At 41.5% G+C, this 19,973-nt stretch overlaps 12 protein-coding genes across 12 annotated transcripts; 6 read left to right on the top strand and 6 right to left on the bottom strand.

Annotated features, from left to right (window-relative positions):
• Window positions 1-253: 253 nt before the first annotated feature.
• On the top strand, window positions 254-3,449 carry BBOV_IV001370 (MAC/Perforin domain family protein). Its single transcript, XM_001609252.2, has one exon. The coding sequence runs from the start codon at window positions 452-454 to the stop codon at window positions 3,386-3,388; it is 2,937 nt and encodes a 978-aa protein (XP_001609302.1). The 5' UTR covers window positions 254-451; the 3' UTR covers window positions 3,389-3,449.
• Window positions 3,413-3,930, bottom strand: BBOV_IV001360 (signal recognition particle SRP19 subunit family protein). Its single transcript, XM_001609251.2, has 3 exons — window positions 3,730-3,930; window positions 3,608-3,695; window positions 3,413-3,570 (listed from the first exon to the last, which is right to left on the bottom strand). Exons 1-3 carry the CDS (start codon window positions 3,913-3,915, stop codon window positions 3,455-3,457), a joined length of 390 nt encoding a protein of 129 aa, XP_001609301.1. The 5' UTR covers window positions 3,916-3,930; the 3' UTR covers window positions 3,413-3,454.
• An 81-nt stretch (window positions 3,931-4,011) lies between these two features.
• BBOV_IV001350 (putative integral membrane protein) lies at window positions 4,012-4,758 on the bottom strand. Its single transcript, XM_051767090.1, has 6 exons — window positions 4,553-4,758; window positions 4,468-4,518; window positions 4,356-4,431; window positions 4,211-4,319; window positions 4,129-4,172; window positions 4,012-4,093 (listed from the first exon to the last, which is right to left on the bottom strand). The coding sequence occupies exons 1-6, from the start codon at window positions 4,733-4,735 to the stop codon at window positions 4,014-4,016; spliced, it is 543 nt and encodes a 180-aa protein (XP_051623038.1). The 5' UTR covers window positions 4,736-4,758; the 3' UTR covers window positions 4,012-4,013.
• A 33-nt stretch (window positions 4,759-4,791) lies between these two features.
• On the bottom strand, window positions 4,792-6,495 carry BBOV_IV001340 (serine--tRNA ligase). Its single transcript, XM_001609249.2, has one exon. It carries the CDS (start codon window positions 6,454-6,456, stop codon window positions 4,846-4,848), a length of 1,611 nt encoding a protein of 536 aa, XP_001609299.1. The 5' UTR covers window positions 6,457-6,495; the 3' UTR covers window positions 4,792-4,845.
• A 119-nt stretch (window positions 6,496-6,614) lies between these two features.
• BBOV_IV001330 (U3 small nnucleolar ribonucleoprotein Mpp10 family protein) lies at window positions 6,615-8,623 on the top strand. Its single transcript, XM_001609248.2, has one exon. The coding sequence runs from the start codon at window positions 6,654-6,656 to the stop codon at window positions 8,613-8,615; it is 1,962 nt and encodes a 653-aa protein (XP_001609298.1). The 5' UTR covers window positions 6,615-6,653; the 3' UTR covers window positions 8,616-8,623.
• Window positions 8,624-8,665: 42 nt separating this feature from the next.
• Window positions 8,666-9,288, bottom strand: BBOV_IV001325 (uncharacterized protein). The gene is made up of 5 exons (XM_051767869.1): window positions 9,136-9,288; window positions 9,059-9,098; window positions 8,978-9,019; window positions 8,795-8,938; window positions 8,666-8,757 (listed from the first exon to the last, which is right to left on the bottom strand). The coding sequence occupies exons 1-5, from the start codon at window positions 9,255-9,257 to the stop codon at window positions 8,668-8,670; spliced, it is 438 nt and encodes a 145-aa protein (XP_051623580.1). The 5' UTR covers window positions 9,258-9,288; the 3' UTR covers window positions 8,666-8,667.
• Window positions 9,289-9,833: 545 nt separating this feature from the next.
• Window positions 9,834-11,258, top strand: BBOV_IV001320 (MORN repeat family protein). The gene is made up of 6 exons (XM_001609247.2): window positions 9,834-10,179; window positions 10,215-10,505; window positions 10,581-10,677; window positions 10,712-10,890; window positions 10,925-10,993; window positions 11,028-11,258. Exons 1-6 carry the CDS (start codon window positions 9,855-9,857, stop codon window positions 11,249-11,251), a joined length of 1,185 nt encoding a protein of 394 aa, XP_001609297.1. The 5' UTR covers window positions 9,834-9,854; the 3' UTR covers window positions 11,252-11,258.
• A 722-nt stretch (window positions 11,259-11,980) lies between these two features.
• On the top strand, window positions 11,981-13,251 carry BBOV_IV001310 (UBX domain family protein). The gene is made up of 3 exons (XM_001609246.2): window positions 11,981-12,321; window positions 12,359-12,472; window positions 12,512-13,251. The coding sequence occupies exons 1-3, from the start codon at window positions 12,091-12,093 to the stop codon at window positions 13,229-13,231; spliced, it is 1,065 nt and encodes a 354-aa protein (XP_001609296.1). The 5' UTR covers window positions 11,981-12,090; the 3' UTR covers window positions 13,232-13,251.
• Window positions 13,252-13,343: 92 nt separating this feature from the next.
• Window positions 13,344-16,183, top strand: BBOV_IV001300 (DNA repair helicase (rad3) family protein). Its single transcript, XM_051767910.1, has 7 exons — window positions 13,344-13,525; window positions 13,565-13,807; window positions 13,842-13,937; window positions 13,975-14,211; window positions 14,246-14,894; window positions 14,928-15,765; window positions 15,799-16,183. The coding sequence occupies exons 1-7, from the start codon at window positions 13,384-13,386 to the stop codon at window positions 16,156-16,158; spliced, it is 2,565 nt and encodes an 854-aa protein (XP_051623037.1). The 5' UTR covers window positions 13,344-13,383; the 3' UTR covers window positions 16,159-16,183.
• Window positions 16,184-16,238: 55 nt separating this feature from the next.
• Window positions 16,239-16,581, bottom strand: BBOV_IV001290 (putative integral membrane protein). Its single transcript, XM_001609244.2, has one exon. The coding sequence runs from the start codon at window positions 16,559-16,561 to the stop codon at window positions 16,259-16,261; it is 303 nt and encodes a 100-aa protein (XP_001609294.1). The 5' UTR covers window positions 16,562-16,581; the 3' UTR covers window positions 16,239-16,258.
• BBOV_IV001285 (uncharacterized protein) lies at window positions 16,568-17,037 on the bottom strand. Its single transcript, XM_051767272.1, has one exon. The coding sequence runs from the start codon at window positions 17,005-17,007 to the stop codon at window positions 16,573-16,575; it is 435 nt and encodes a 144-aa protein (XP_051623617.1). The 5' UTR covers window positions 17,008-17,037; the 3' UTR covers window positions 16,568-16,572.
• A 636-nt stretch (window positions 17,038-17,673) lies between these two features.
• Window positions 17,674-19,959, top strand: BBOV_IV001280 (uncharacterized protein). The gene is made up of 2 exons (XM_051767502.1): window positions 17,674-17,921; window positions 17,958-19,959. The coding sequence occupies exons 1-2, from the start codon at window positions 17,714-17,716 to the stop codon at window positions 19,907-19,909; spliced, it is 2,160 nt and encodes a 719-aa protein (XP_051623036.1). The 5' UTR covers window positions 17,674-17,713; the 3' UTR covers window positions 19,910-19,959.
• The last annotated feature ends 14 nt before the right edge of the window (window positions 19,960-19,973 follow it).

The following is a 19,973-nucleotide window of genomic DNA, read 5'->3' as shown; positions in this document are numbered from 1 at the left end:
CCATCGACGGTTACAATGCAATTATCTGCCTCTAGATACGTTAATAATAAAGTATATTAGGTTCCATTTTGAAATATATTTCATATATTACTAATCTAAAGCAAGAATCTTTTCTATGTTTGATATGCATTGCGGTGATGTTGCACCGGGTGCATACACATTGTTGTTGTTTTGCGGGTGCTCACCTCCGTGTTGCCGATTAACGGTCATTTCGTGATTTAATCACGCTCCATATATGGTGCTGGCTTTGATAAAGAATATTTTTTGATAATTTTGGGAATAAATTCCATGCCATGCATATTCCAGGTGGAGCTTTCATATAATTATGTGACGTTGTCGTATATACACTAAATAAGTAGATTCTTTTTTCATTAAACGTAGTATATAACATTTAAATAAGATTTATTTTTAACGGTGTGATTGCCGTTATATGCAACTCCCTACACACTAAATGGAGATTGCCAAATTCTTCAGACACATTTCACTTATTATCGCATTATTTACATTAGCAAGCTATGGAGAGACTAAGAAGACAGGCATTAAAAGCCATGATATGGACAATGTATTCAAGTCCCTTCTAGGAAGGAAATCCAAGAAGTCCAAAAAGGAACAGCCAGATTCTGCTCCAGGCATTTCAGTTGAGGACACTGAGGATGAGCACCAAGATGTAGGATCACAGCAATCATTTCAAACTGTGAAGCCACATCACCAAACTCCTGAAAAAGAGGAGTCTTTAAATGAAGAAGATGATGATTTTAACCTTGACGATGTAGACGAAGAAGAGGAAGAAAAGGAGACCAAGGAAGAATCATCTGATGAAGAAGAAGCTGCCGCTAAAGAGCCTACACCAAAAGCAGCTTCAAAAGGTAAAGGTAAGGGCGAAAAATTCCAGACCCTTGATGAAATTCTTCTCGGTTTGAAAGAAAAACCGGTCAACCCTGGCGCACGTAAAAACAAGCCAGATGATGGAAAGTCGTTGGAAGACGCTTTAGAAATCAATGACGACGACATGGCAAATGAAGTAGAAGATGATACGCTTGATAGCGCAGAGGATGAGGAAGATGAGAAAGAGGAAGAGGAGGAAGAAGAAGAGGACGATGATGATGACGACGACGACGATGATGACGATGGATTTAAGTCGAAGTTGAAGAAGGCAGCGAAATCAAAACTTAAAAAGGGAGCCAAGAAGATTTCTGACAAACTATTCGGAAAGCATGGCATTCCCGGTGTGATTTCCAACATTTTCCCATCTGACATCAAGGGTCATAGTAAATTTGGCAACAACCAGATAGAAGGCGAGCTCAAGAGACTCAGTGAGGAGAACAGACGCCTCAAAGAGAGTGTCGACCGATCTTACTATGAAAGGATGTTCAGACCTGAAACCGATGTCACTGATGCCGAAGGAAGATTGAACCCTGGTTTGGCTGCGGCCATGAGATACCTTGGTTCTGGTTATGACATCATATACGGTAATCCACTTGGTGACCCAGTTATTATGGTTGACCCAGGATACAGGCATCCAGTGCTTAGGTTGGACTGGTCAGAGAAATATTACAACAACGATGGTGCTAATATGAAAGAGCCTAAGGGTGGATGGATCAGACCCGAGTTATCCTGTAGGCAATCTGAATCTGTTGATCACATTAACACTATGGATGATTACAAGAAGGAACTATCCGTAGATGCCAAGATGTCTGCTGACATGCCGTTGTACTTTAGTTTTAGTGCCTCAGCTGGTTACAAAAACATGGTTAGGACTCTAGCAACTAACGAAACCAAGAATTATATTTTGAAGACATACTGTCTTAGATACGTTGCTGGTATCCAAGATTTTTTGAACATTGAACCAACTGAGTCCTTTGTATACGACGTAAGTCAATTACCTGAAAAATTCCATGATGGAGAATGTCTCTTGGAAGTATACAGAAATGACCCAGAGGACGAAAAGTGTGCCTCTGTTGTAAGACCCTGGATGAAATTTTTCCAGAAGTACGGTACCCATTTCACTACTGTAATTCATCTTGGAGGTAAAGTTACCAACCAAATTCAAATTGATAAGAAGGATGTTGCCAAACTACAGAAGGACGGATACAACATCGACGTTATGATTAAATCTGGTTCCATTTCACCTGTGAAGGTCGGTGGTGGTTTTAGCCATGAGAAGAAGGAGGAGAGTTCAAGCAACTTCTCCTCTTTACAGACTGAGAAACTTGTTATTGTCATTGGTGGTGACGTTCCTACCGACGGTACGGACAAGACCACCATGTTGGAATGGACCAAGAGTTTATACAGGAAGCCTATGCCTATTAAGGTTAATATTGAGAGCATCAAGACTTTGATTGATGGCCACGAAAAGAAGAAATCATTTGACACTGCCTTGAAATACTACTCGGAAGCTTACGGTATATCTCCCGAGGAGTTGTACCGCCGCGAAGGTAGGAAGATGGGTATTGCTGGATTGGCCAGACATGGTACCCCTGTAACATACTATGGCACTACTGGTGGAAGTGCTGTATGCCCCAACGGAAAGGTTATTATGATGGGTTTCAGCGTCGTGATTAGCTCGTCGAGGGCCACGGTGTTCTCTAAACCCCAATACACCATTAGCATGACTCCATGCCCTATTGGCCAAGAGAAGTGCATGGTTAGCGTACCTCCAGGTGCTGAAGGAAGGGTTTGGATCCTATGTGGTTCCGAATCCATTCCACTTTTGATTCAGGAGACGAATGTTGCCAACAATGAGGCTGCCACTGCTCAATGCCCAGATGAATATGCCATTGCTTTCGGTTTTGGTTTATCAATTCCGGATGGTGCTAAGCTTACACCTGTGGATTGCTACGCTTGCAGGGCAGGACAACAGTCCTGTACTCAGGCTTCGCCAAAGAGCCCATACAACGCTGTTTGGATTGCGTGTGTTGAAAAGAACGCACCTGAACTAGGCAGCATCGTAAACCAGGCTCGCGTATCTCTATCCGAGGGCTGTTCCTCTAAATTGCCGCAAACAACTGCTGACAACATATGCCCTGTGGGCACCCTCTTGATCGCTGGGTGGGAAATGAACCACTCATTGGATTCCTACACTGGTATCCACATGATAGAAGACTGCAAGCATGGCTACAATGGTTGCAAGTTCAACAAGTCGATTTTCGGTGCACCTGATATGAAATGCAGATCCCAACACTCATGGATTTCATGTGTAAAGCACGAGGTTATAGACGCATACAAGAGTGGTGATAGTACTCTTGGAATTGGCAATTCTGGAAACTCTGTTATAGGCAATATTACTGATGCCAACCCACCCGTCACCATCGCATCGATGCAAAGCAAAACTGGCCCCCCGACGTTCAACTTTGATGTGAAGAAGTCCCTAAACGCTAGCAGCAAGTGATAAAAAAGATCGTGTAGAACATATATACGATAAACATGTAATATTAATGTGGGATGTTCCCCCAAGTTATTTGCCTTTCTTTTTCTTGCTAGATTTACTACTAGTAGTTGATTTTACCACGCTTTTCTGGGTAGACTTCACTTGAGCGATATAAGGCGCTATTTCAGAGATGAATCCAGTTTCTGCAGTAAAGTGTAAATAAAACAACCGATTACTTACTGGTAGTAGCCTTGGATTCAGCGTTAGGATCCAAAAAATAAACACGGATTCGCCCTGGATTCAAAAAATCTCTGGGATATATTTTATGCTAGGGATCAATATATTAATTAATATATACTTACACGTTCTACTTTATATGGAACCTTCAGTTTCTCGCAAACTATGCGTATGTCCTCTACGGAAGGGTCCTCTACCGCAAGTGTTTTGTTAACCCTGCGGCCGCCACTAACTGTAGCTTTCTTGTCAAAGTAGGTGGGATACAGAATTGTCCACGTCGATATGGCATCTTCAGATATTGTCGATGCCATTTTGACTGGATGCAATCCCCTTTGCTACACCACCCAACTACTAGTGTGGTACATACATAATGGTATTGACATATAAAAAATGTGTATGTGTTATTACATTATTCTTCAGTAGTAGAAGTTGTATTGCGATGTGATTTGGAAGATGTGTGTGACTCGGAGAGCAGAAGCAGGAGAATACCTGCGGCCGATGTTGAAATATATCTATTGTATTACCTATTAAAGTAGCTCCTGATGAATGCATAATGTGCTTTCTGAGCCTGTAAAAGGTTTATGGTCGTATTATTGCTGTACATACCAAAGGGGAGACATATTGAATTTCGCTGCTAATAGTTCATTCCCAGCGCACATGGTGAAGCATACGCCTAGAATCTGCAAAACAGCTTTAGGTGACACGTCAGCATTTCCTGTTACGTTGTGTATATCATATATCTATTGCATACCAGAGGCGAAGGCGGCCGCCAGGACTCCTGATATGGATGATATCTGCATATAGTGTGGAGCCCAGTAAAATCGCCTCTGTAGTCAATGTTGTTGTATAATGTTCCAACGTACCGGGACGATGCCGCAACCCAGGTAATGCATCAAACCTGCACGCATCCCGCACTAAGTACAGTAAATTACACGCAAATTCACTTACCGTGAAAGACAAGAATGTACTTAGGAGATGTATTTCACCGAGTATAATGTACCTAGATAGAGTCCTTTCATGGGTAGTATCAAGTGTTGATGCGATTCCTCCACCAAACAACAGAGCGATAACACTTCCTGTTACGAACTTTTGAGCATTCGGTGTACGCGTTTCCTTCCACGATTCGTGCATTATACTGAAAAGTTCATTTTCCACTTTACTTTGTAATTCAGGGTTGTTGGTTTTGATTTTGGCAGACGCTACAACCTTTTTGGAGAGTGTACTGAAATTGCGCCACCGCATCATGGCAATGGTTCTGCTAAAGACTGATCGCCTTCCAGATATGGTTGAAGTATATGTGGAATGGCAATCTCCAGACGTCCACTATCCTTTATAACTTGGTAGTTCTCCAATATTGCTGAAAGTGTACGTCCTATTGCAAGTCCAGAACCGTTAATACAGTGCACCTTTGAGCCTGATCGCGTTAATATGCCCAGCTTATTAGATTGGTAGTCCAAGGTGTTACTGCAACTGGAGACTTCTATGTATTTCCTTAGAGAAGGGAAGTATACTTCAAGGTCAATTGTTTTGTTTGACGTTGAACCCAGTTCGTTAGCTGGCAATAGTACCCTGCGGTAGGGCAAATCTAAAGACTCCAATATGAATTCTATATGTGATATCATTAGTTCATGGAAATCCGTTGACGCAGTGGCATCACATACGCAGATCAATTCAACTTTGCCAAATTGGTGGTTTCGAATAAGTCCACGTGTTTCTCTACCGTAATCCTGTATTTCCGCTCTGAAGCATGGAGTGTATGCCATTAACCATAAAGGCAATTTATTTTGTTGTAGCCTTGTGTTACTCAAAAGTGATATAAGAGGTATTTCTCCTGTTGGGATCAAGTAACCGGGATCGCCGCTACATTGGTGACGATCGTCCAGTTTGAAAAGATCGTTTTCAAATCGTTGTAGGTGGCCTGTAGCTTCCAAAGTGGAGCTGTTGACAACAAATGGCACGGATACTTCTTTGTAACCAAATAGCTTGTGATGTGTATCAAGCATGAAATTAATCAGTGCTCTTTCTAATCGGCTTATATCTCCACTGAATGCAGAAAACCCTGTACCTGCAATTTTAGTTGATTTTGAAGTAAAGAATTCACTGAAGCGCGCAATAACCTCATCATGTGGGATTGTGGTTTGTTGTCCCTTAGCCTTCGTAGTACCGCTATATACTTTCTGCACTACGGTGTCGGTCTTGGGTACATCCTCTGACACTATGTTTGGCAATCTGTTCACTAGGGACCTAATGTCATCTTTCAATTTCCTTATACTTGCCTCTAGAGATTTTATCTCATTGCGCAGGGTTATAGAAGATTCTTTGATCGACGGCTGGGAGGTGCCAGACGTAAGATAATCCTTTGCCAAATCAGAACGACGATTAGACAGTTGTGACAACTGACTCTCCTCTTCAACTTTCTGTAGATACAATTTACGTAGATTTAGAAGAGTGTCCAAATGGTTTTCGTGACGTATGCTGAAATTTTCATGGAATAACTCTGGTACAGCTGCCAAAACACATATATCAAAGCTCGTAGGAATGTAGCCTGTAGAATTCTCAAGGCGTCTTACAAAATTATGTTTTAGTGCTTCGTTTATACGCTTATCCAAATCGTTGTCAGTGAAATCTGGGTGAGATCGTTCCTCAGTATGTGCCGAATAGACAGGAGATACATACGAATTATGTAAGCTAATTTCTATGATGTCGTTATATCTATTAGGATATCTAAAAACTCGTGAAGCGCTATTCAAAAACCCTTGATTAACAGGAAAGCTTATAGAATGAGCATTATGGATGTATATAAATGGTAATACAGCAGCTACGATAATCACAATAGTTCCTACCTTGCTCATTTCATGCAAGAACAGTAGAATCTAGTGTCTAATTATCTTTGATGCTGCTGTGGAGATGTGTCGTTTCAAATGTGTAGATGGTGTGGACGTGGGCACATTTGAGAAGATGATTGGGACGCACTTATCGTTAGAGTATATATCGCAACCATTTTCTAGTTTTTTCATTTGTATAGTCAGTTGGTAACATTATTATTACGATGGAGAAGTCCAATTCAGAGATACCTGATTCCACCGATGCGTGCGTATCACCAAGTGAACTGCTCCAAAGGCCGTGGACGCTGTTTGATAATACAAAGCAGTGTGAATCGATGCTACGTGACAAATTGCTTGAGTTTTTCAAGGGAGTTGTTTTGCTCAAACGACGTAGAATCCGTATTGCCGATGAAGTAGGCAAAAAGCGGTCAACCCGTTCCGCTGCTATAAAGCGTGCGTTGGCTTTGGCTAAAGCAGATTCTAAGAGGGTGTACAACTCTGCTTCGACTCTTGGTGTAAATGACCTTTGGACATATTTGGAATCTGAGTTGTCTGGTGACATTAAACTACTCACCGAGAAGCTCGAGAAGGTCTTGCAAACACAACCGCGTGGAATATTGAAAAGCGGACGTGGTGATTTACAACAGCAGGGTAATCGAAATTCACACATCAGTGTTGATGATAGTCCCCTAGAAAGGGGAATGGAGGACGTGAGCTCCTCTTCTGAATCAATGGGTGAAAGTGATACAGAAGAGGAAGACTATGATGATGATCAAAGTGACGAAGAAAGTGAACCCGGTTGGGAGACAGCCAGTGCTGAGGATGAAATAGACGGGTCGAAGGACGTTGGCACATCTGACGAAAGTGATTATGAATCGCCTGACGATGGTCTCGATGACACAAGTATGGATAAACGTGATAAAGCAACAAAAGACCGTTTCTTTAAAATGGAAGAGATGGAAGAATTTGCCAATGGCGAAATTGAAGATGAGGATGACTTTAACTATTTCGAGTCCCTAGGTGAAGAATCTGATGATTCGAAACCGGCTGTCGACATGATGTACGATGACTTCTTCAAGGAACCTAGCGAGGACGGTGATGAAGCAGAGGCTCTGCATTGCTCCCGGGACCTTGAAGGCCTGGATGCGGATGAACGTGAAATGGAGCTTTTGCTCCAGAGAGTTGAAGAGGATGGAGAATCTGAGGATGAATATAGTGACCGTGACGAATCGGAGTTGGTAGACTTTGATCACAACATTGATCCTGAACGAGAAAGGCAGATGGATGATGTTGACGACGACGATGACCAAATATCGCAAGTTGAGAAAGACCTCATTGCTGAGAAGCACTGGAGTTTAATGGGCGAAGCTAGTGCTCGCAAAAGAGCGAGGAACAGTTTGTTAGACCTAGACCTTGAATTGCCACAGAATTCCGCCTTTATACATGCTGAGGCCGCAGGAGAGATGGATGGTGTTGTAGAGGATGATACCATGGGACTTGAGGAGAATCAGGATGTTCCCATAGAAATTATCATACAGCAGCGCATAAAAGCGGAGGTGTTCGACAACATAGAGCGAAAGATTGCACCAGAGGACCAGTTAGAGGCCATTGAGCGGCTTAAGCAAAAGCGTAACAAGATGAATCAGGGAGCGGTAGAAATCGATTTTAACAAAAGCAAAATGGGCCTTGGTGATGTATATGCTCAACGTTACCAAGAAATGTTTATGGCTACAGACAAGTTAGACGCCCATAAACAGAAGCTAGCTGAAGATTTTGGGAAGATTATGTTCAAGTTAGACTCCCTGTGCAACTACCACATTGTACCAAAACGTGTAAGTGAAGCGGAAAAGAATAAGAACGTTGCATCCATTACTGTGGAGGCACCTATAAACGTGGTTCCCGCTAGCCGGCACAATGACGTCACGGACATATCGGAGGGCAACAAGCTTAGCAGAACCGCTAAGAAGCGTAAATTCACGAACAAGATCAAGGCATTGCTAAAGAGCGGTAAAGCAACAGTCGAGGACATTAAACGTATGAAGCAAAAGATGGTCGAGCGCAACCGTCAAAAGATAGAAGACATGCGATCGGTTAAAGCCACTGGTCAAACAAAGGAGCGTGGAGCGAGGGAACAAAAACCGAGCGGTAGAGTGAAAATTGCAGAGCTCATGAACCGGCGTAAATAAAAATACGATGCTGCTTGGCCATCTGTTGCACACATCTTTGTATGAACATGCTTTAATCGCTTAAAAATTTTAGTTTAGTTGTATAGGGACTATCTAACCATATGCGCAAAAGGCGTTGAAAATCTTGTTCATCACACGTACGCTGGTACAAATGAGCCATCCTGATACCATATACGTACCAGTTGATTAAACAGGACGATACGCAGCGCTACATCGTTCTTCCAGAGCGTCAGTACATCCGAGAGACTTATGTATGTCCCGGTGCACAGTGAGTTGCCACCTACTTCACTAATCAATGTTTGCAACCTTTTGGTCGCTTCAACCTGTGCACATAGTATAGAATTGGCCATAGTGATACCTACGGAGTCACGAAGTGATGCTTCAATCTGTTGTCTCAGTGCTTCCTATAATGTACAACGTGTAACTTCTATTAACATTGGTACCTGTTTTGCCGTAGTTTCTAGATTTAATACATGTTCTCTCCTGTGATACACTGTTAAGTTGTTCACTGTGGACTAACGTTGATGAATTCTGGAGATCAGCATAATCTTTGATGAGATCACAGGATATTCTGTGATCGTAGTTCAATGATTTAAGGGTTCGTTTTATACGTTCATTAACAGAATTTGAATATATAACCATTTGAATTATTGGTTAGGTAGTGGATTCCTTATTTTACAGAATGTGTGTTCTACCCATGTTTTCGACATCAGGTAAAATGATAACTAGTGTGTAGGCATTTACAGTGCTTCTAGTTGTATATGGAGCAGTGCTATCTATATAGCTGTATATAAAGGGCTGATTTGTGGAATCTAGTATCTAATGTGTTGTATATAATGCCAGAGTGGCTGTTACCTTATCCCCTGGATACCGTCATCATATGGGATTTAGGAAATCCACAGTACAAACGTTTAGACAGTGCCATTATGTTAACACTGTATGCTTATGTCATACAAAAGGTATCATGATACTATATAGTTCGCCAATGATCTTCATTTTCCTGTATACCAAAAGATTCTTCCCTTACGAACTTTTCTTTTGGTTTTGCTTAGAATTTCTAGTCATATAAAGTATTCTATACAATACAGTTTACGATTACAATAAAACGTGTACATGATCTGATAAGGTTTTACTTTTTGTAAGTAGAACACTTTTAATCAACAGTTAATGATTCTTAGTCTAATGTATGACATGACAAACTCACACCGTATATAGCATTTAGTTAAATACGACATTTAGATGAAGCGTAAAGATAGCAAAACAACTGGAACAAGAATGGCAGCATCCTATATGGAGCAGTTCCAGGCACCATTGTCCATGGTGCCAGAAACAGATTTACGTGCAAACTCTTACACGGGTCAAGTTAAAGATGGTCTTTTTCATGGAGTGGGTATATTTTATTATGGTGACAATGAGAGGTACGAGGGTAACTTTGTTTACGGTAAGAGAGAAGGCAAAGGCAAGTTCTTCTATACCGATGGTGCTGTTTATGATGGTGATTGGGTTGATGATAAAATTAAAGGCCATGGAGTAGCCCACTTCGCAAGTGGCAATGTATACGAAGGTTAGTATATCTTTATAGTTTCCATAATTCACCAGGACATTGGGATAATGGACGGATTAATGGTTACGGGACGCTAAAGTATGTCAATGGCGACGTATATGAAGGAGAATGGATGGACGGGGCTATGCATGGACAAGGAACATATAAATATGCGGAGGGTGATATTTACGTGGGAGAATGGCGAAATGACAAACGGCATGGTAAAGGTATCCTGAACTACATGTCGCCCAAGGGGGAAGTTCTTGAATCCTATGATGGCGACTGGGTTGATAATGCGATGAGTGGGAAGGGCAAATATCAATATTCGGACGGTGCCGTCTATGAAGGTATGTTTAGGACAGTGTCCTATTAGTAGTGGATAATCCTAGAATGCCGTGTTTTGTAGCTTTAAATTCATTTAGGTGATTGGTACAATGGGAAGATGCATGGAAGTGGGCAATATGTCTTTCCCAATGGTAACAAGTACGACGGAGAATGGGTGAATGACCACAAAGAAGGGTTAGTCAACGAAGTATGATTTTAATCTATGTAGCTATGGGACGCTTACATATGCAACAGGCGAGAAATATGATGGTTATTGGGTAAATGACAAAGCTCATGGTCATGGCAGTTTCATTTATCCCTCCAATGACAAGTACATTGGTGAATGGCAAAACTCCAAGAAACATGGTACTGGTGAATTAATATATGTAAATGGGGATCGATTTAAGGGTTAGTGACAGTGTGACATTAATTATCCACATAGGCACATGGGTTGATGATGATGCCACTGGTTTTGGTGTCTTTGAGTATGCAAACGGGAATCGCTATGAGGGTATGATTAATGACCGAGTTTAATACTTTTGCAGGTGAATGGTTAATGAACAAACGTCATGGTAGGGCAACGTTTTATTGTCAAGAAGATGGATCTACCTACAATGGGGAGTATGCTAACAATCGAAAGGAAGGTTTTGGCACACTAAAACTGGGATTAGGTCATGTAATTCATGGTTTGTGGACGCTTGGTTCTTTAGCTACCATTGAAAAGTTTGAAATATCTCCTAGTTCACCTTGGAGTGATCCTGATTTATAACTGTATTAATCTAATAATGTTTGATAAGAAACTTGTAATCTACGTTTCCCTTGTAGTAGCCACTTTAGATAAACTTTTGGATCTACATGCTATATTTGTCCATGATGTAATACTAGGTCACATGGTTTTATCACTAGATGCTAGAAACTGTGCCTATACATACCTGGTAATAGACCTTCTTGATCCAAATACAGGCTGTAAACATGTTATTCTTTTTCCAAAGTGACACTATCTAGTCATTGATCTTTCCTGACGGGCCGTTATTCAGTTTGACGTTATATTGGTGTTATTTCAGAACGTACACCCATAATGAAGAACTCTGGTAGATCCTACATGACCGCATCTATAGCGATGGATTATCACCGTATATTCTATATACAGTTTTACACAATGCAAGCTATCGATTCTGCACGGGACCATTATGTGATGGAACGAATCTATATAATATATATGTATGCTTCAATGTTTATCATATCCACTACGCTGGTAACAATGATATCTATGCTATGTAGTACCCTACCATAGTTCTCCAAGGTGATGTTCGGTACACACAGTACCATGTTGATTTAAGGATCAGCAAACACATCAGGGGATACTGCTTTAAATATGCTTCATACTTATCTGTAACATTATATTTTTATAATATGTATTTCGAAGTTGTCTGTTAGGAGTGCTCCAACAGGCTGACTCTACAGCATTCTGGGACTATTATACAGCAAATGGTACATAAAATCTAGAAACCCATTGACATGTGCTTGCATCTATGATAATCCACGGCAATTTGTATTTTAATGTGTAACCTATGGATGTGAGAATTTGTGATTGGTGTCAGTGTCATCATGGGTTCGAAATATTCTTTAGTTTGGCAGTTACTTTATCGCATACAGGATGTACATGTTACTATTGTTAATGTATTATATGGCTTGTACAGTGCATTGTGTTATATATTGACCTGGTGCGTTGATCGATGTTTAAGTTGTGTTGGATTATCTTCGTCTCCTTTTACAAAGTACTTTGAGAGTAAATATGGTCAATTACATCCTCAATTTTACGAAGGTTCATTTCAATCGGTATGTTAATGCGGTCTAATATTTATATATTTTTCAGGTGAAGGCTAACGCATTTCACAATGGAAAGCTTTTGGCTATATATCTCCATTCCGATACCACTCGTTTTTCCTCTGAGCATTTCTTTACAAACGAGTTACTAACTGAGATATTGGTAGGTTTGGGGGGGGTTATTTGTTTATTATCTTTGTAGGATACAAACTACATTTTATACGTGAGGTATGGCAAGGGTCCTGTGATGCGTCGACTCATTTATGAATTTGGCGTTCAACGCTTGCCTCACATATCAATTATAGCCATGCGAAACCTATCTGACTACACTGTGATCGCTACACTTGAGGACTTTTCGAGTATAGACAATGTGATAAGTACAATAGCTTCTGCAGTAGAGAGTCCATTACGACCACTGAGCAATGGTGACGGTAATCTGGATAATGATCGAAACCTCATAAATGAGCAAGACGAGGCCCTTAAGCGGGCCATGGAGGCTGACATATCTCGAATGCGCATGAATCAATTCGAGAGTGCCGTCCATGTACCAAATACGAACTGTCGCGAGACGGTATTGAAGAACCGTGCGGATACTATCCGCAGGCGCAAGTCATTTGCTGAGGAGTTTTCTAGCACTGTTCCTGATGGTGATACTAAGATTAAGGTACGGCTACCTAGTGGTTCTAGTATTGAATCTATATTTCGTAAGGACGACACCGTCGGTAGGCTCTATGAATGGGTTGGCGCCGCTGAGTATTTTAGCGCCGGAAAGGTTAAAATACCTTATGATTTTGATATTTGTACAATGTTTCCTTCAAAGACATTGTCTGATCGCACGCAAACTTTGGAAAGCGCGAATTTGTGCCCCAACGCATCGTTGGTGCTCATTTCTCGTGACGATTCCGATGAAGAGTATATTTAAACGTTTTAAAATAAATTATTTTGGCATATTTATATACATATTCCATTGATAACATTGTATATTACATTTTAAATATGAATTGGTGGTACACAGTGTGTAATGGATTCTACAGTAGACACCTCAATTAGGTAGTTATTATTTAATAATTCACGATGGTGCGCTTTTGGCTTGATGGCATTGAAGTGTTCTTTCCTTATCCTCAGATTTACCCTGAACAGTTGGCTTATTTACGTAGTCTTAAGAGTACTTTGGATGCACAAGGCCATGCTGTTTTGGAGATGCCTACTGGAACAGGTAACTATTCTTCTTTTATTGCATAATGACGCTTTTTAGGTAAAACTGTTGCCTTGTTCAGCCTGATTACTAGTTATCAATTGGCCCGGCCAGAAATGGGTCGTTTAATTTATTGTACCCGTACTATTCCAGAAATGGAAAAGTCTCTTCTCGAGTTGAAGGAAGTTATTAAATATCGTGACGCTGAGTTGGAGAAAGACAGAGTTGCTATGGAAGCCAGTAGTACATCGGATTCAACTGGCGAACCATCTTCTCAATCAGGTTCTAGCAATACAAAAAATCGTAAGTAGTTCCAGATCAATGTAACATTCTCTAGGATATTTTCTGGCTATTGGTTTATGTTCACGTCGAAATTTGTGCATAAATCCTAGAGTATCGTCTTGCGCTGATCGAACGAAAATTGATGAGCAGTGTATGTTTTGGAGTGTATTGTTTCTTATTGTTTTCAGGTCACGACTTAACGTCTGTATGGCGTCGTATAGAATATGAGGAGGGCAAGCCACCATCTTCTGATGAGCACGTTTTGCGATTTGATGGTACTAGTGTTCAGGGTGTACCTACTGCCCCGGTGGTCCATCACTCTCGGGTTGAGGAGCTACCTGACATTGAGCATTACACTACCATGGGACTATGTGGTCATTATGAATATTTGGAACGTGTTTGGAACCCTACTATGATACCTTCTGGTATGTTACTGTTTGTTTGCTACATTGTGTCTAGGTGTATATACTCTGGAAGGATTGAAGGAATATTGTTCTAACTTCCGGCATCCGCTCAGTGGTGTTTCCACTCCCATTTGCCCTTATTTTGCTGCTAGGAGGGCGCTTGACATTGCCAATGTGGTTGTCCTTAACTATCAGTATTTACTCGACCCCAAAGTTTCTGAGGCTGCCTTTTCGAATCTCTATTCCACATTACCTTCCTCAGAGAAGAAGGAAAAAGATGCTCCACAAAAACCCGCTGAGAATAAGGCGAAACTGCCTATAGTGGTGGTATTCGATGAAGCTCACAATATTGATAATGTCTGCATAGAGGCTATGAGTGTGGAGATTAACGACGACACTTTGGATGAAGCGTATGCCAATTTAGACATACTTGCTGGTCATGTAGCTCGTCAGCGTGAAAAGGATGAGCGTCAATTATTGGAGGAATATCGCAGATTGGCTGAGCGGATTGTTGACAGTTCTATAGACATTGAGGGCTACATGTCTCCTGTATTACCGGATGATGTTATCCAGAAGGCCATACCCGGTAATATACGTCGTGCAGAGCACTTTATTTCATTTTTGAGGACTGTTGTTGGATACTTGAAGCAGTATTTAAAGGTGCAGGAACCCAGGTCAGAGGGCCCTCTTATGTTTTTGCACAGGTACGTCCTATGATATATATCTATATTTTTCAGGTTTGAACAAGAAACTGGTATTGCTTACAGCACTTTGCAATATACCTACAATCGTATGAAATCTTTGTTGAATACACTTTCGATCACTGCTCTCGGAGATTTATCTTCTATCCAGTTAGTTGCTGATTTCTGTACACTCGTCGGTACCTATACTACTGGATTCATTGTTATCGTCGAGCCATATCCCCAAGGATCGTTATATGAGCCTGTGATTCAATTTAGTTGTTTGGATGCATCTATTGCAATGCAGCCTGTGGTTGAAAACTTCCAGTCTGTTATATTGACATCGGGTACAATATCACCCCTGGAGATGTATCCTAAGATATTGAACTTTACTCCTGTGTTGACTCAATCTTTGCCAATGTCCCTTGATCGGGATTGTCTTTGTCCGTTGATTGTTGCTAAGGGTGCTAACCAGTTACAGATGTCTACTAGGTATGAGCTTCGTAACGATGTAACGGTGTTACGTAACTACGGTACACTTCTGATAGAACTATGTAAGCACATTCCTGATGGCGTCGTATGTTTCTTTCCGAGTTATGCGTATATGGAACTCATTGTATCCCATTGGTATGAATGCGGTATCATCGCATCAATTATGGAGCACAAGCTTATATTTATGGAGACTAAGGATGTTGTGACCACTACCATGGCTTTGCACAACTATAGAAAGGCGTGTGATGTAGGTCGTGGTGCTTTATTTCTTTCCATTTGTCGTGGTAAAGTTGCTGAGGGCATTGATTTTGACCGTCATTATGGTCGTTGTGTCATATTGATTGGTGTTCCATTTCAGTATACCCTCTCCCGTGTTTTAAAGGCACGTTTGGACTTTATGAGGGTAGGTCATTGTTTGTCGTTTTATATTTTACAGACTAAATACGGCATAATGGAGAACGAGTTTTTGACATTTGATGCCATGCGCCAGGCTGCGCAATGTGTTGGTCGTATTATTCGTAACAAGAGTGATTTCGGTTTAATGGTCTTTGCTGATTCTCGTTATAGTCGTGCTGACAAGCGTTCTAAGCTACCTCCATGGATTTTGAAGAACTTGGAGCCTGGTAATATGTCATTGACTACTGAGAGTGCTGTTACTGCTGCCAAAGTACTGCTTCGCAACATTGCACAGGACTACGTTTCTAGTCGTTTAACTAGGTTTGACCAGGACATGTTGAATGACGAGGCCAAGTGGTGGTCATCTGTACAGAACGTGCTCCGGTTATCTAAATACTAGCCTAATACATTAGTTTATTCTAGACACATTTTGTATTATTTTTCACTGTATTATATATTATCTATTGTTTTATGTCTCATATCCTGGCACGTGCCTAGAGTTAGTACTTCATCAGTGGGTTGCGAGGGATATGTTCCCTGTACCTTGGGTGTCCAAATGTGCGAAGACTTGCTCCTGGGCCTAGCTGTATGTTTCGTGCCAATACTGCTGCTCTTCTTTCACGTCCGCATAGAACGGCGATGGCAACTGCTCCTGCAGCCATGAGGAATGAGCTTCCCGCTTCGTTTTCGAAGACCTTGTGGGTAAGGAACTCCCATGCTTTACCGGTAAGGAAGATATTTTCTACCACCGGATCGCTGGATTCAGTTCTTTTTGACTGTTCGAAATCCACGCTTGTCAACATTTTGTTGTTATTCACTTGCGATGTCCGGTGGTGATGAGTTCAACTAGGTTACTTTTTGTATGCGGTCCTATGGGTATGAAGTAGTCAAATGCATCTGGTATATCCCGGTGTTTATATAATTCTTCCACTTTACATACGGCTATGCAGGGAAGGTTGATATTGTAGAGGTGTCGTGCGTACAAGGCGGGGTCCAGACACACGATGAGATCGTAATTTTTCGTGGCGTCTGTTATAATTTCTGGTGTTACATTAGTGACTAGATGACCTTTACCTTCTGTTAAAGTCCTAATATTTATATCCGTTTGTGTTTTATTTCCTAACACTAGCATCTGCGCGCCTCCTGCTTTAGCCAGCTGAAGGAACCGCAGTGTCCGTTTGCAATGTATAAGTTGTATATACGGGTCTGTTAGACACCTATTTCTTATAAATTTGCCAAATCTGCTCATAAGATTAGGGTGTGAATGTTATGTATCACTGGTCATGTGGCCCTATAGGGGGGTTGGCTATATAACTACTTCTAGAGTTTCCAGGACAGTATATACCAATTATTCATTACAATTACACTGGACTAGTATATCTAAGCACACTATTTGGCGCCATGAAGTTTGGTATACCGATTGTAGCATGTACGTCCTACAGACATGATCCATTCGTGTTATACTTTCCCATGAAGCGTATATGAGCTTGTTATACACCGATTGTACAAAATTTGCAACTTGGTTATATAACATGGAAAGCAGAACATTTTTCGTCTGTCTATTTGGCAATGCATATTATTCTGTCATGAATCGAACCTTTTTCATGTTTCTATAACACTGTGCTATTATTCCTGTATATATGCACCTATCGCAATGAATGTGTAGTTATTGGACCAGGTGTGTATCTATTTTATCTTGGTATTGCTACACCCAAACGGGAGGAAACAGTACTGCAGTGATCCCCAGAGCGCTTATTTATTCTTTCTTGAGTGTTTATTTTTTACCTGGCCTATAGACACCCGGTTGCCGTATGTGTCCGGTGGGTGCGCCGTACATATGCATGACGTTGTCTGGGTTTGCCATGAGGACGCGTTGGTCGCACCCTGTGATCTTATGGCATTTTATTCACGTTAATCCATACTATTGAATAGTATAGCTATTTTCTATATTCTATATGGAGGTTATATTATCTCTCTACCGACAGACATTGGCTGCAGACATAAAGGACACATTGCAGCCTGCCAATGCTTACACATTACAGCGTCTTTTGTACGAGAGCGGTGATGTGTTTGGCAACCTTAGTAAATATGACAACTTCCACCGTGCGTTTGGCGTTCCGCCAAACCCCTGTGAGAGTGTTACTTTCATCCGTTTTTGGAAAGGTATGTTTGTAGACATAGCCAACTCACATTCCGCAGGTGTCGAGGATGCAGTGATGGGTCCAGACTCCAGTATCGCAGGGTTATCTTACATAGAACTTCAGAAATCGCTGTTTCTGGACGACGAGATGCTGAGGAGCATGCGTTATTTCCGTGATGAGCTTTTGAAGCAGCCTTCGCCTATGGCTATTTCTGCTTTTTATTCTGTCATTGAGAGTTGCAGCAGGAACAGTGAGATGGAGGAATTTTGGTTGCGCGTTAAGGAAAATTCTCATGAAACGTTTAGTTCCGGTTTGGTACACACGAAAGACATATCGGATATGATATTTAGTCATTTATCTCAGCGTTTCGTTACTCGTGCTGATGGTCTTGTTGATCTCCGTACTATATCTACTTGTATTTCAATTGATGGTGAGGATGATTTGAAGGTAACTCCTACTGCTAGATCTATATCTACCGGTATTTTATCAGGTCGCAGTAACGCTTCTACTGATGAGCTTTATAGGCAATTACTAGAGGATCTTGATGTTTGTTTACCTGCTGTTTACAATCGTTTTTGCGAGCGCATAGACCAGCTTACTGCGGAGAAGGAGCAGTTAGAAACTGAGTTTTCCTACAAAGAGAAGCAGCTGGATGACTTGCGTCATGAATTTTCTGAGTGCAAATCAACTCTTCAATTACGTTGTGACCAGTTAGTTGAGAGTAACACACTGTTAAGTCAGAAGGTTGACTCACAGGAGCTTGAGCTTGACAGTTGTCGAGTTCACATGGACAACATGAAGCGTCGTTTAGACTCGATTGACTCTTCGGGGTCCACCAGTGAGCTTCAGACACTTAAGCTTCGTTGTGACGATTTAGAGCTCAGGAATGCCGAGTTGCGCAAATCTTTGAGCAATGCAGAATTTTTATTGAATGAGCGTTATATCGCTGGCAACGATCGCGTTGATGCGTGTGTGGGTGATGACATTGAGCGTCTTGCCACTTGTACTGTTGATGCTCAGACATTTACTGAGGACTTCAATATTGACGACCGTGACACTATGTTACAGGAGGTTATTGCGTTACGTGCTGAGAAGGCATCTCTTGGTGGCATTATTTGTGAGTTACGTTCTAATGTGGATTCTCTTTCCCGTGATCTTGCGTCTGCTGTTAATGAAAGCTTATTCAAGGACAGCGTGAAGGAATCCCTTATGAGGCAGCACTTGGCTGACCAGAACATTTTAAAGGATCGCATTAAAGTGCTTGAGGATGAGTTATCATCTTTAGGTGACAAATTAGTATCGGCGCGTCAGGACGGCGACCGTGCTGAATCGGAGCTTAGTACGCTTAGGCTTGCCAAGTTGGACTTGGAGCAAGAGCTGATGCGTTACAAAAAGGACGCGTTAGCGTTTAGGCAGGAAATTGACGTGTTACGTCTTAAATGCACTCAGTTGGACAGTGAGCGCAATTCACGATCGCAGCTTCAATCGGAACTGGAGCGATACCGTTCACACAACACTGAGTTACAGAGCAAGTTGTTTTCCATTACCAAAGCGAATGGAGACTTGACATCTCCGCATACTGGTACCAGTAACGTGACTAACCTTGATGATTCCCGTGACACTGGTCGTTCTACTCTTACTGCTCGTACTGACACTACGGACTGTGATGACGATGTTGATAGTACTTTACACGGGGTCACTATGATGAAGATAAGTCCTGCGTTAGCTGCTACCAGGCGGCTGAACACTTTGAATTCTATTAAGCATGGTCAATTTTCCATGGAAGACGAGCCCATATCACTTTCAGGTTTTAATGACGCCTTGGTGTATCGCCAGGTGTTTAGTATCAAGAGGACTGTGTCTATTAGTTCTGATGAGGACATTGATTTACTACATGACCCTCGTGAGTTGGGACTAGACAGTGACGGTGGCTCGCTTTCTGAGATTGAGCCTTCTGGTATTCTTCAAAGTGCGACTTCTTATTTTTCAGAGACGTTTAACTTAGGTTAAGCGTTTGTGTGTAGGGGCATTATATGCTCTTAATATTTTTTTGTTGCTGCATCTAGTGTGCGGT

Source organism: Babesia bovis, assembly GCF_000165395.2.
Source record: "Babesia bovis T2Bo chromosome 4 map unlocalized Chr4_2, whole genome shotgun sequence".
Lineage (NCBI taxonomy): Eukaryota > Apicomplexa > Aconoidasida > Piroplasmida > Babesiidae > Babesia > Babesia bovis.
The sequence above is the reverse complement of the archived record's forward strand: the minus strand, read 5'-3'. Positions and strand labels throughout refer to the sequence as shown.

Excerpts from the sequence above, each read along its gene's own strand:
- BBOV_IV001370 (XM_001609252.2), top strand. The coding sequence starts at position 452 with ATGGAGATTGCCAAATTCTTCAGACACATTTCACTTATTATCGCATTA.
- BBOV_IV001360 (XM_001609251.2), bottom strand. The coding sequence starts at position 3,915 with ATGGCATCGACAATATCTGAAGATGCCATATCGACGTGGACAATTCTG. Across the intron at positions 3,696-3,729 it reads TTCCATATAAAGTAGAACGT|CATAAAATATATCCCAGAGA; the intron begins GTAAGTATATAT and ends ATTGATCCCTAG. Across the intron at positions 3,571-3,607 it reads TGAATCCAAGGCTACTACCA|AAACTGGATTCATCTCTGAA; the intron begins GTAAGTAATCGG and ends ACTTTACTGCAG.
- BBOV_IV001350 (XM_051767090.1), bottom strand. The coding sequence starts at position 4,735 with ATGCACGAATCGTGGAAGGAAACGCGTACACCGAATGCTCAAAAGTTC. Across the intron at positions 4,173-4,210 it reads TTCAATATGTCTCCCCTTTG|GCTCAGAAAGCACATTATGC; the intron begins GTATGTACAGCA and ends AACCTTTTACAG. Across the intron at positions 4,094-4,128 it reads ATCAGGAGCTACTTTAATAG|GTATTCTCCTGCTTCTGCTC; the intron begins GTAATACAATAG and ends CATCGGCCGCAG.
- BBOV_IV001340 (XM_001609249.2), bottom strand. The coding sequence starts at position 6,456 with ATGAGCAAGGTAGGAACTATTGTGATTATCGTAGCTGCTGTATTACCA.
- BBOV_IV001330 (XM_001609248.2), top strand. The coding sequence starts at position 6,654 with ATGGAGAAGTCCAATTCAGAGATACCTGATTCCACCGATGCGTGCGTA.
- BBOV_IV001325 (XM_051767869.1), bottom strand. The coding sequence starts at position 9,257 with ATGGTTATATATTCAAATTCTGTTAATGAACGTATAAAACGAACCCTT. Across the intron at positions 9,099-9,135 it reads GATCTCCAGAATTCATCAAC|GAGAGAACATGTATTAAATC; the intron begins GTTAGTCCACAG and ends AGTGTATCACAG. Across the intron at positions 8,939-8,977 it reads AAGCATCACTTCGTGACTCC|GTTGAAGCGACCAAAAGGTT; the intron begins GTAGGTATCACT and ends CTATGTGCACAG.
- BBOV_IV001320 (XM_001609247.2), top strand. The coding sequence starts at position 9,855 with ATGAAGCGTAAAGATAGCAAAACAACTGGAACAAGAATGGCAGCATCC. Across the intron at positions 10,180-10,214 it reads AAGTGGCAATGTATACGAAG|GACATTGGGATAATGGACGG; the intron begins GTTAGTATATCT and ends ATAATTCACCAG. Across the intron at positions 10,678-10,711 it reads GTGAATGACCACAAAGAAGG|CTATGGGACGCTTACATATG; the intron begins GTTAGTCAACGA and ends TAATCTATGTAG.
- BBOV_IV001310 (XM_001609246.2), top strand. The coding sequence starts at position 12,091 with ATGGGTTCGAAATATTCTTTAGTTTGGCAGTTACTTTATCGCATACAG. Across the intron at positions 12,322-12,358 it reads ACGAAGGTTCATTTCAATCG|GTGAAGGCTAACGCATTTCA; the intron begins GTATGTTAATGC and ends TATATTTTTCAG. Across the intron at positions 12,473-12,511 it reads AGTTACTAACTGAGATATTG|GATACAAACTACATTTTATA; the intron begins GTAGGTTTGGGG and ends TTATCTTTGTAG.
- BBOV_IV001300 (XM_051767910.1), top strand. The coding sequence starts at position 13,384 with ATGGTGCGCTTTTGGCTTGATGGCATTGAAGTGTTCTTTCCTTATCCT. Across the intron at positions 13,808-13,841 it reads TTCTAGCAATACAAAAAATC|GATATTTTCTGGCTATTGGT; the intron begins GTAAGTAGTTCC and ends AACATTCTCTAG. Across the intron at positions 15,766-15,798 it reads CACGTTTGGACTTTATGAGG|ACTAAATACGGCATAATGGA; the intron begins GTAGGTCATTGT and ends TATATTTTACAG.
- BBOV_IV001290 (XM_001609244.2), bottom strand. The coding sequence starts at position 16,561 with ATGTTGACAAGCGTGGATTTCGAACAGTCAAAAAGAACTGAATCCAGC.
- BBOV_IV001285 (XM_051767272.1), bottom strand. The coding sequence starts at position 17,007 with ATGAGCAGATTTGGCAAATTTATAAGAAATAGGTGTCTAACAGACCCG.
- BBOV_IV001280 (XM_051767502.1), top strand. The coding sequence starts at position 17,714 with ATGGAGGTTATATTATCTCTCTACCGACAGACATTGGCTGCAGACATA. Across the intron at positions 17,922-17,957 it reads TTTCATCCGTTTTTGGAAAG|GTGTCGAGGATGCAGTGATG; the intron begins GTATGTTTGTAG and ends CACATTCCGCAG.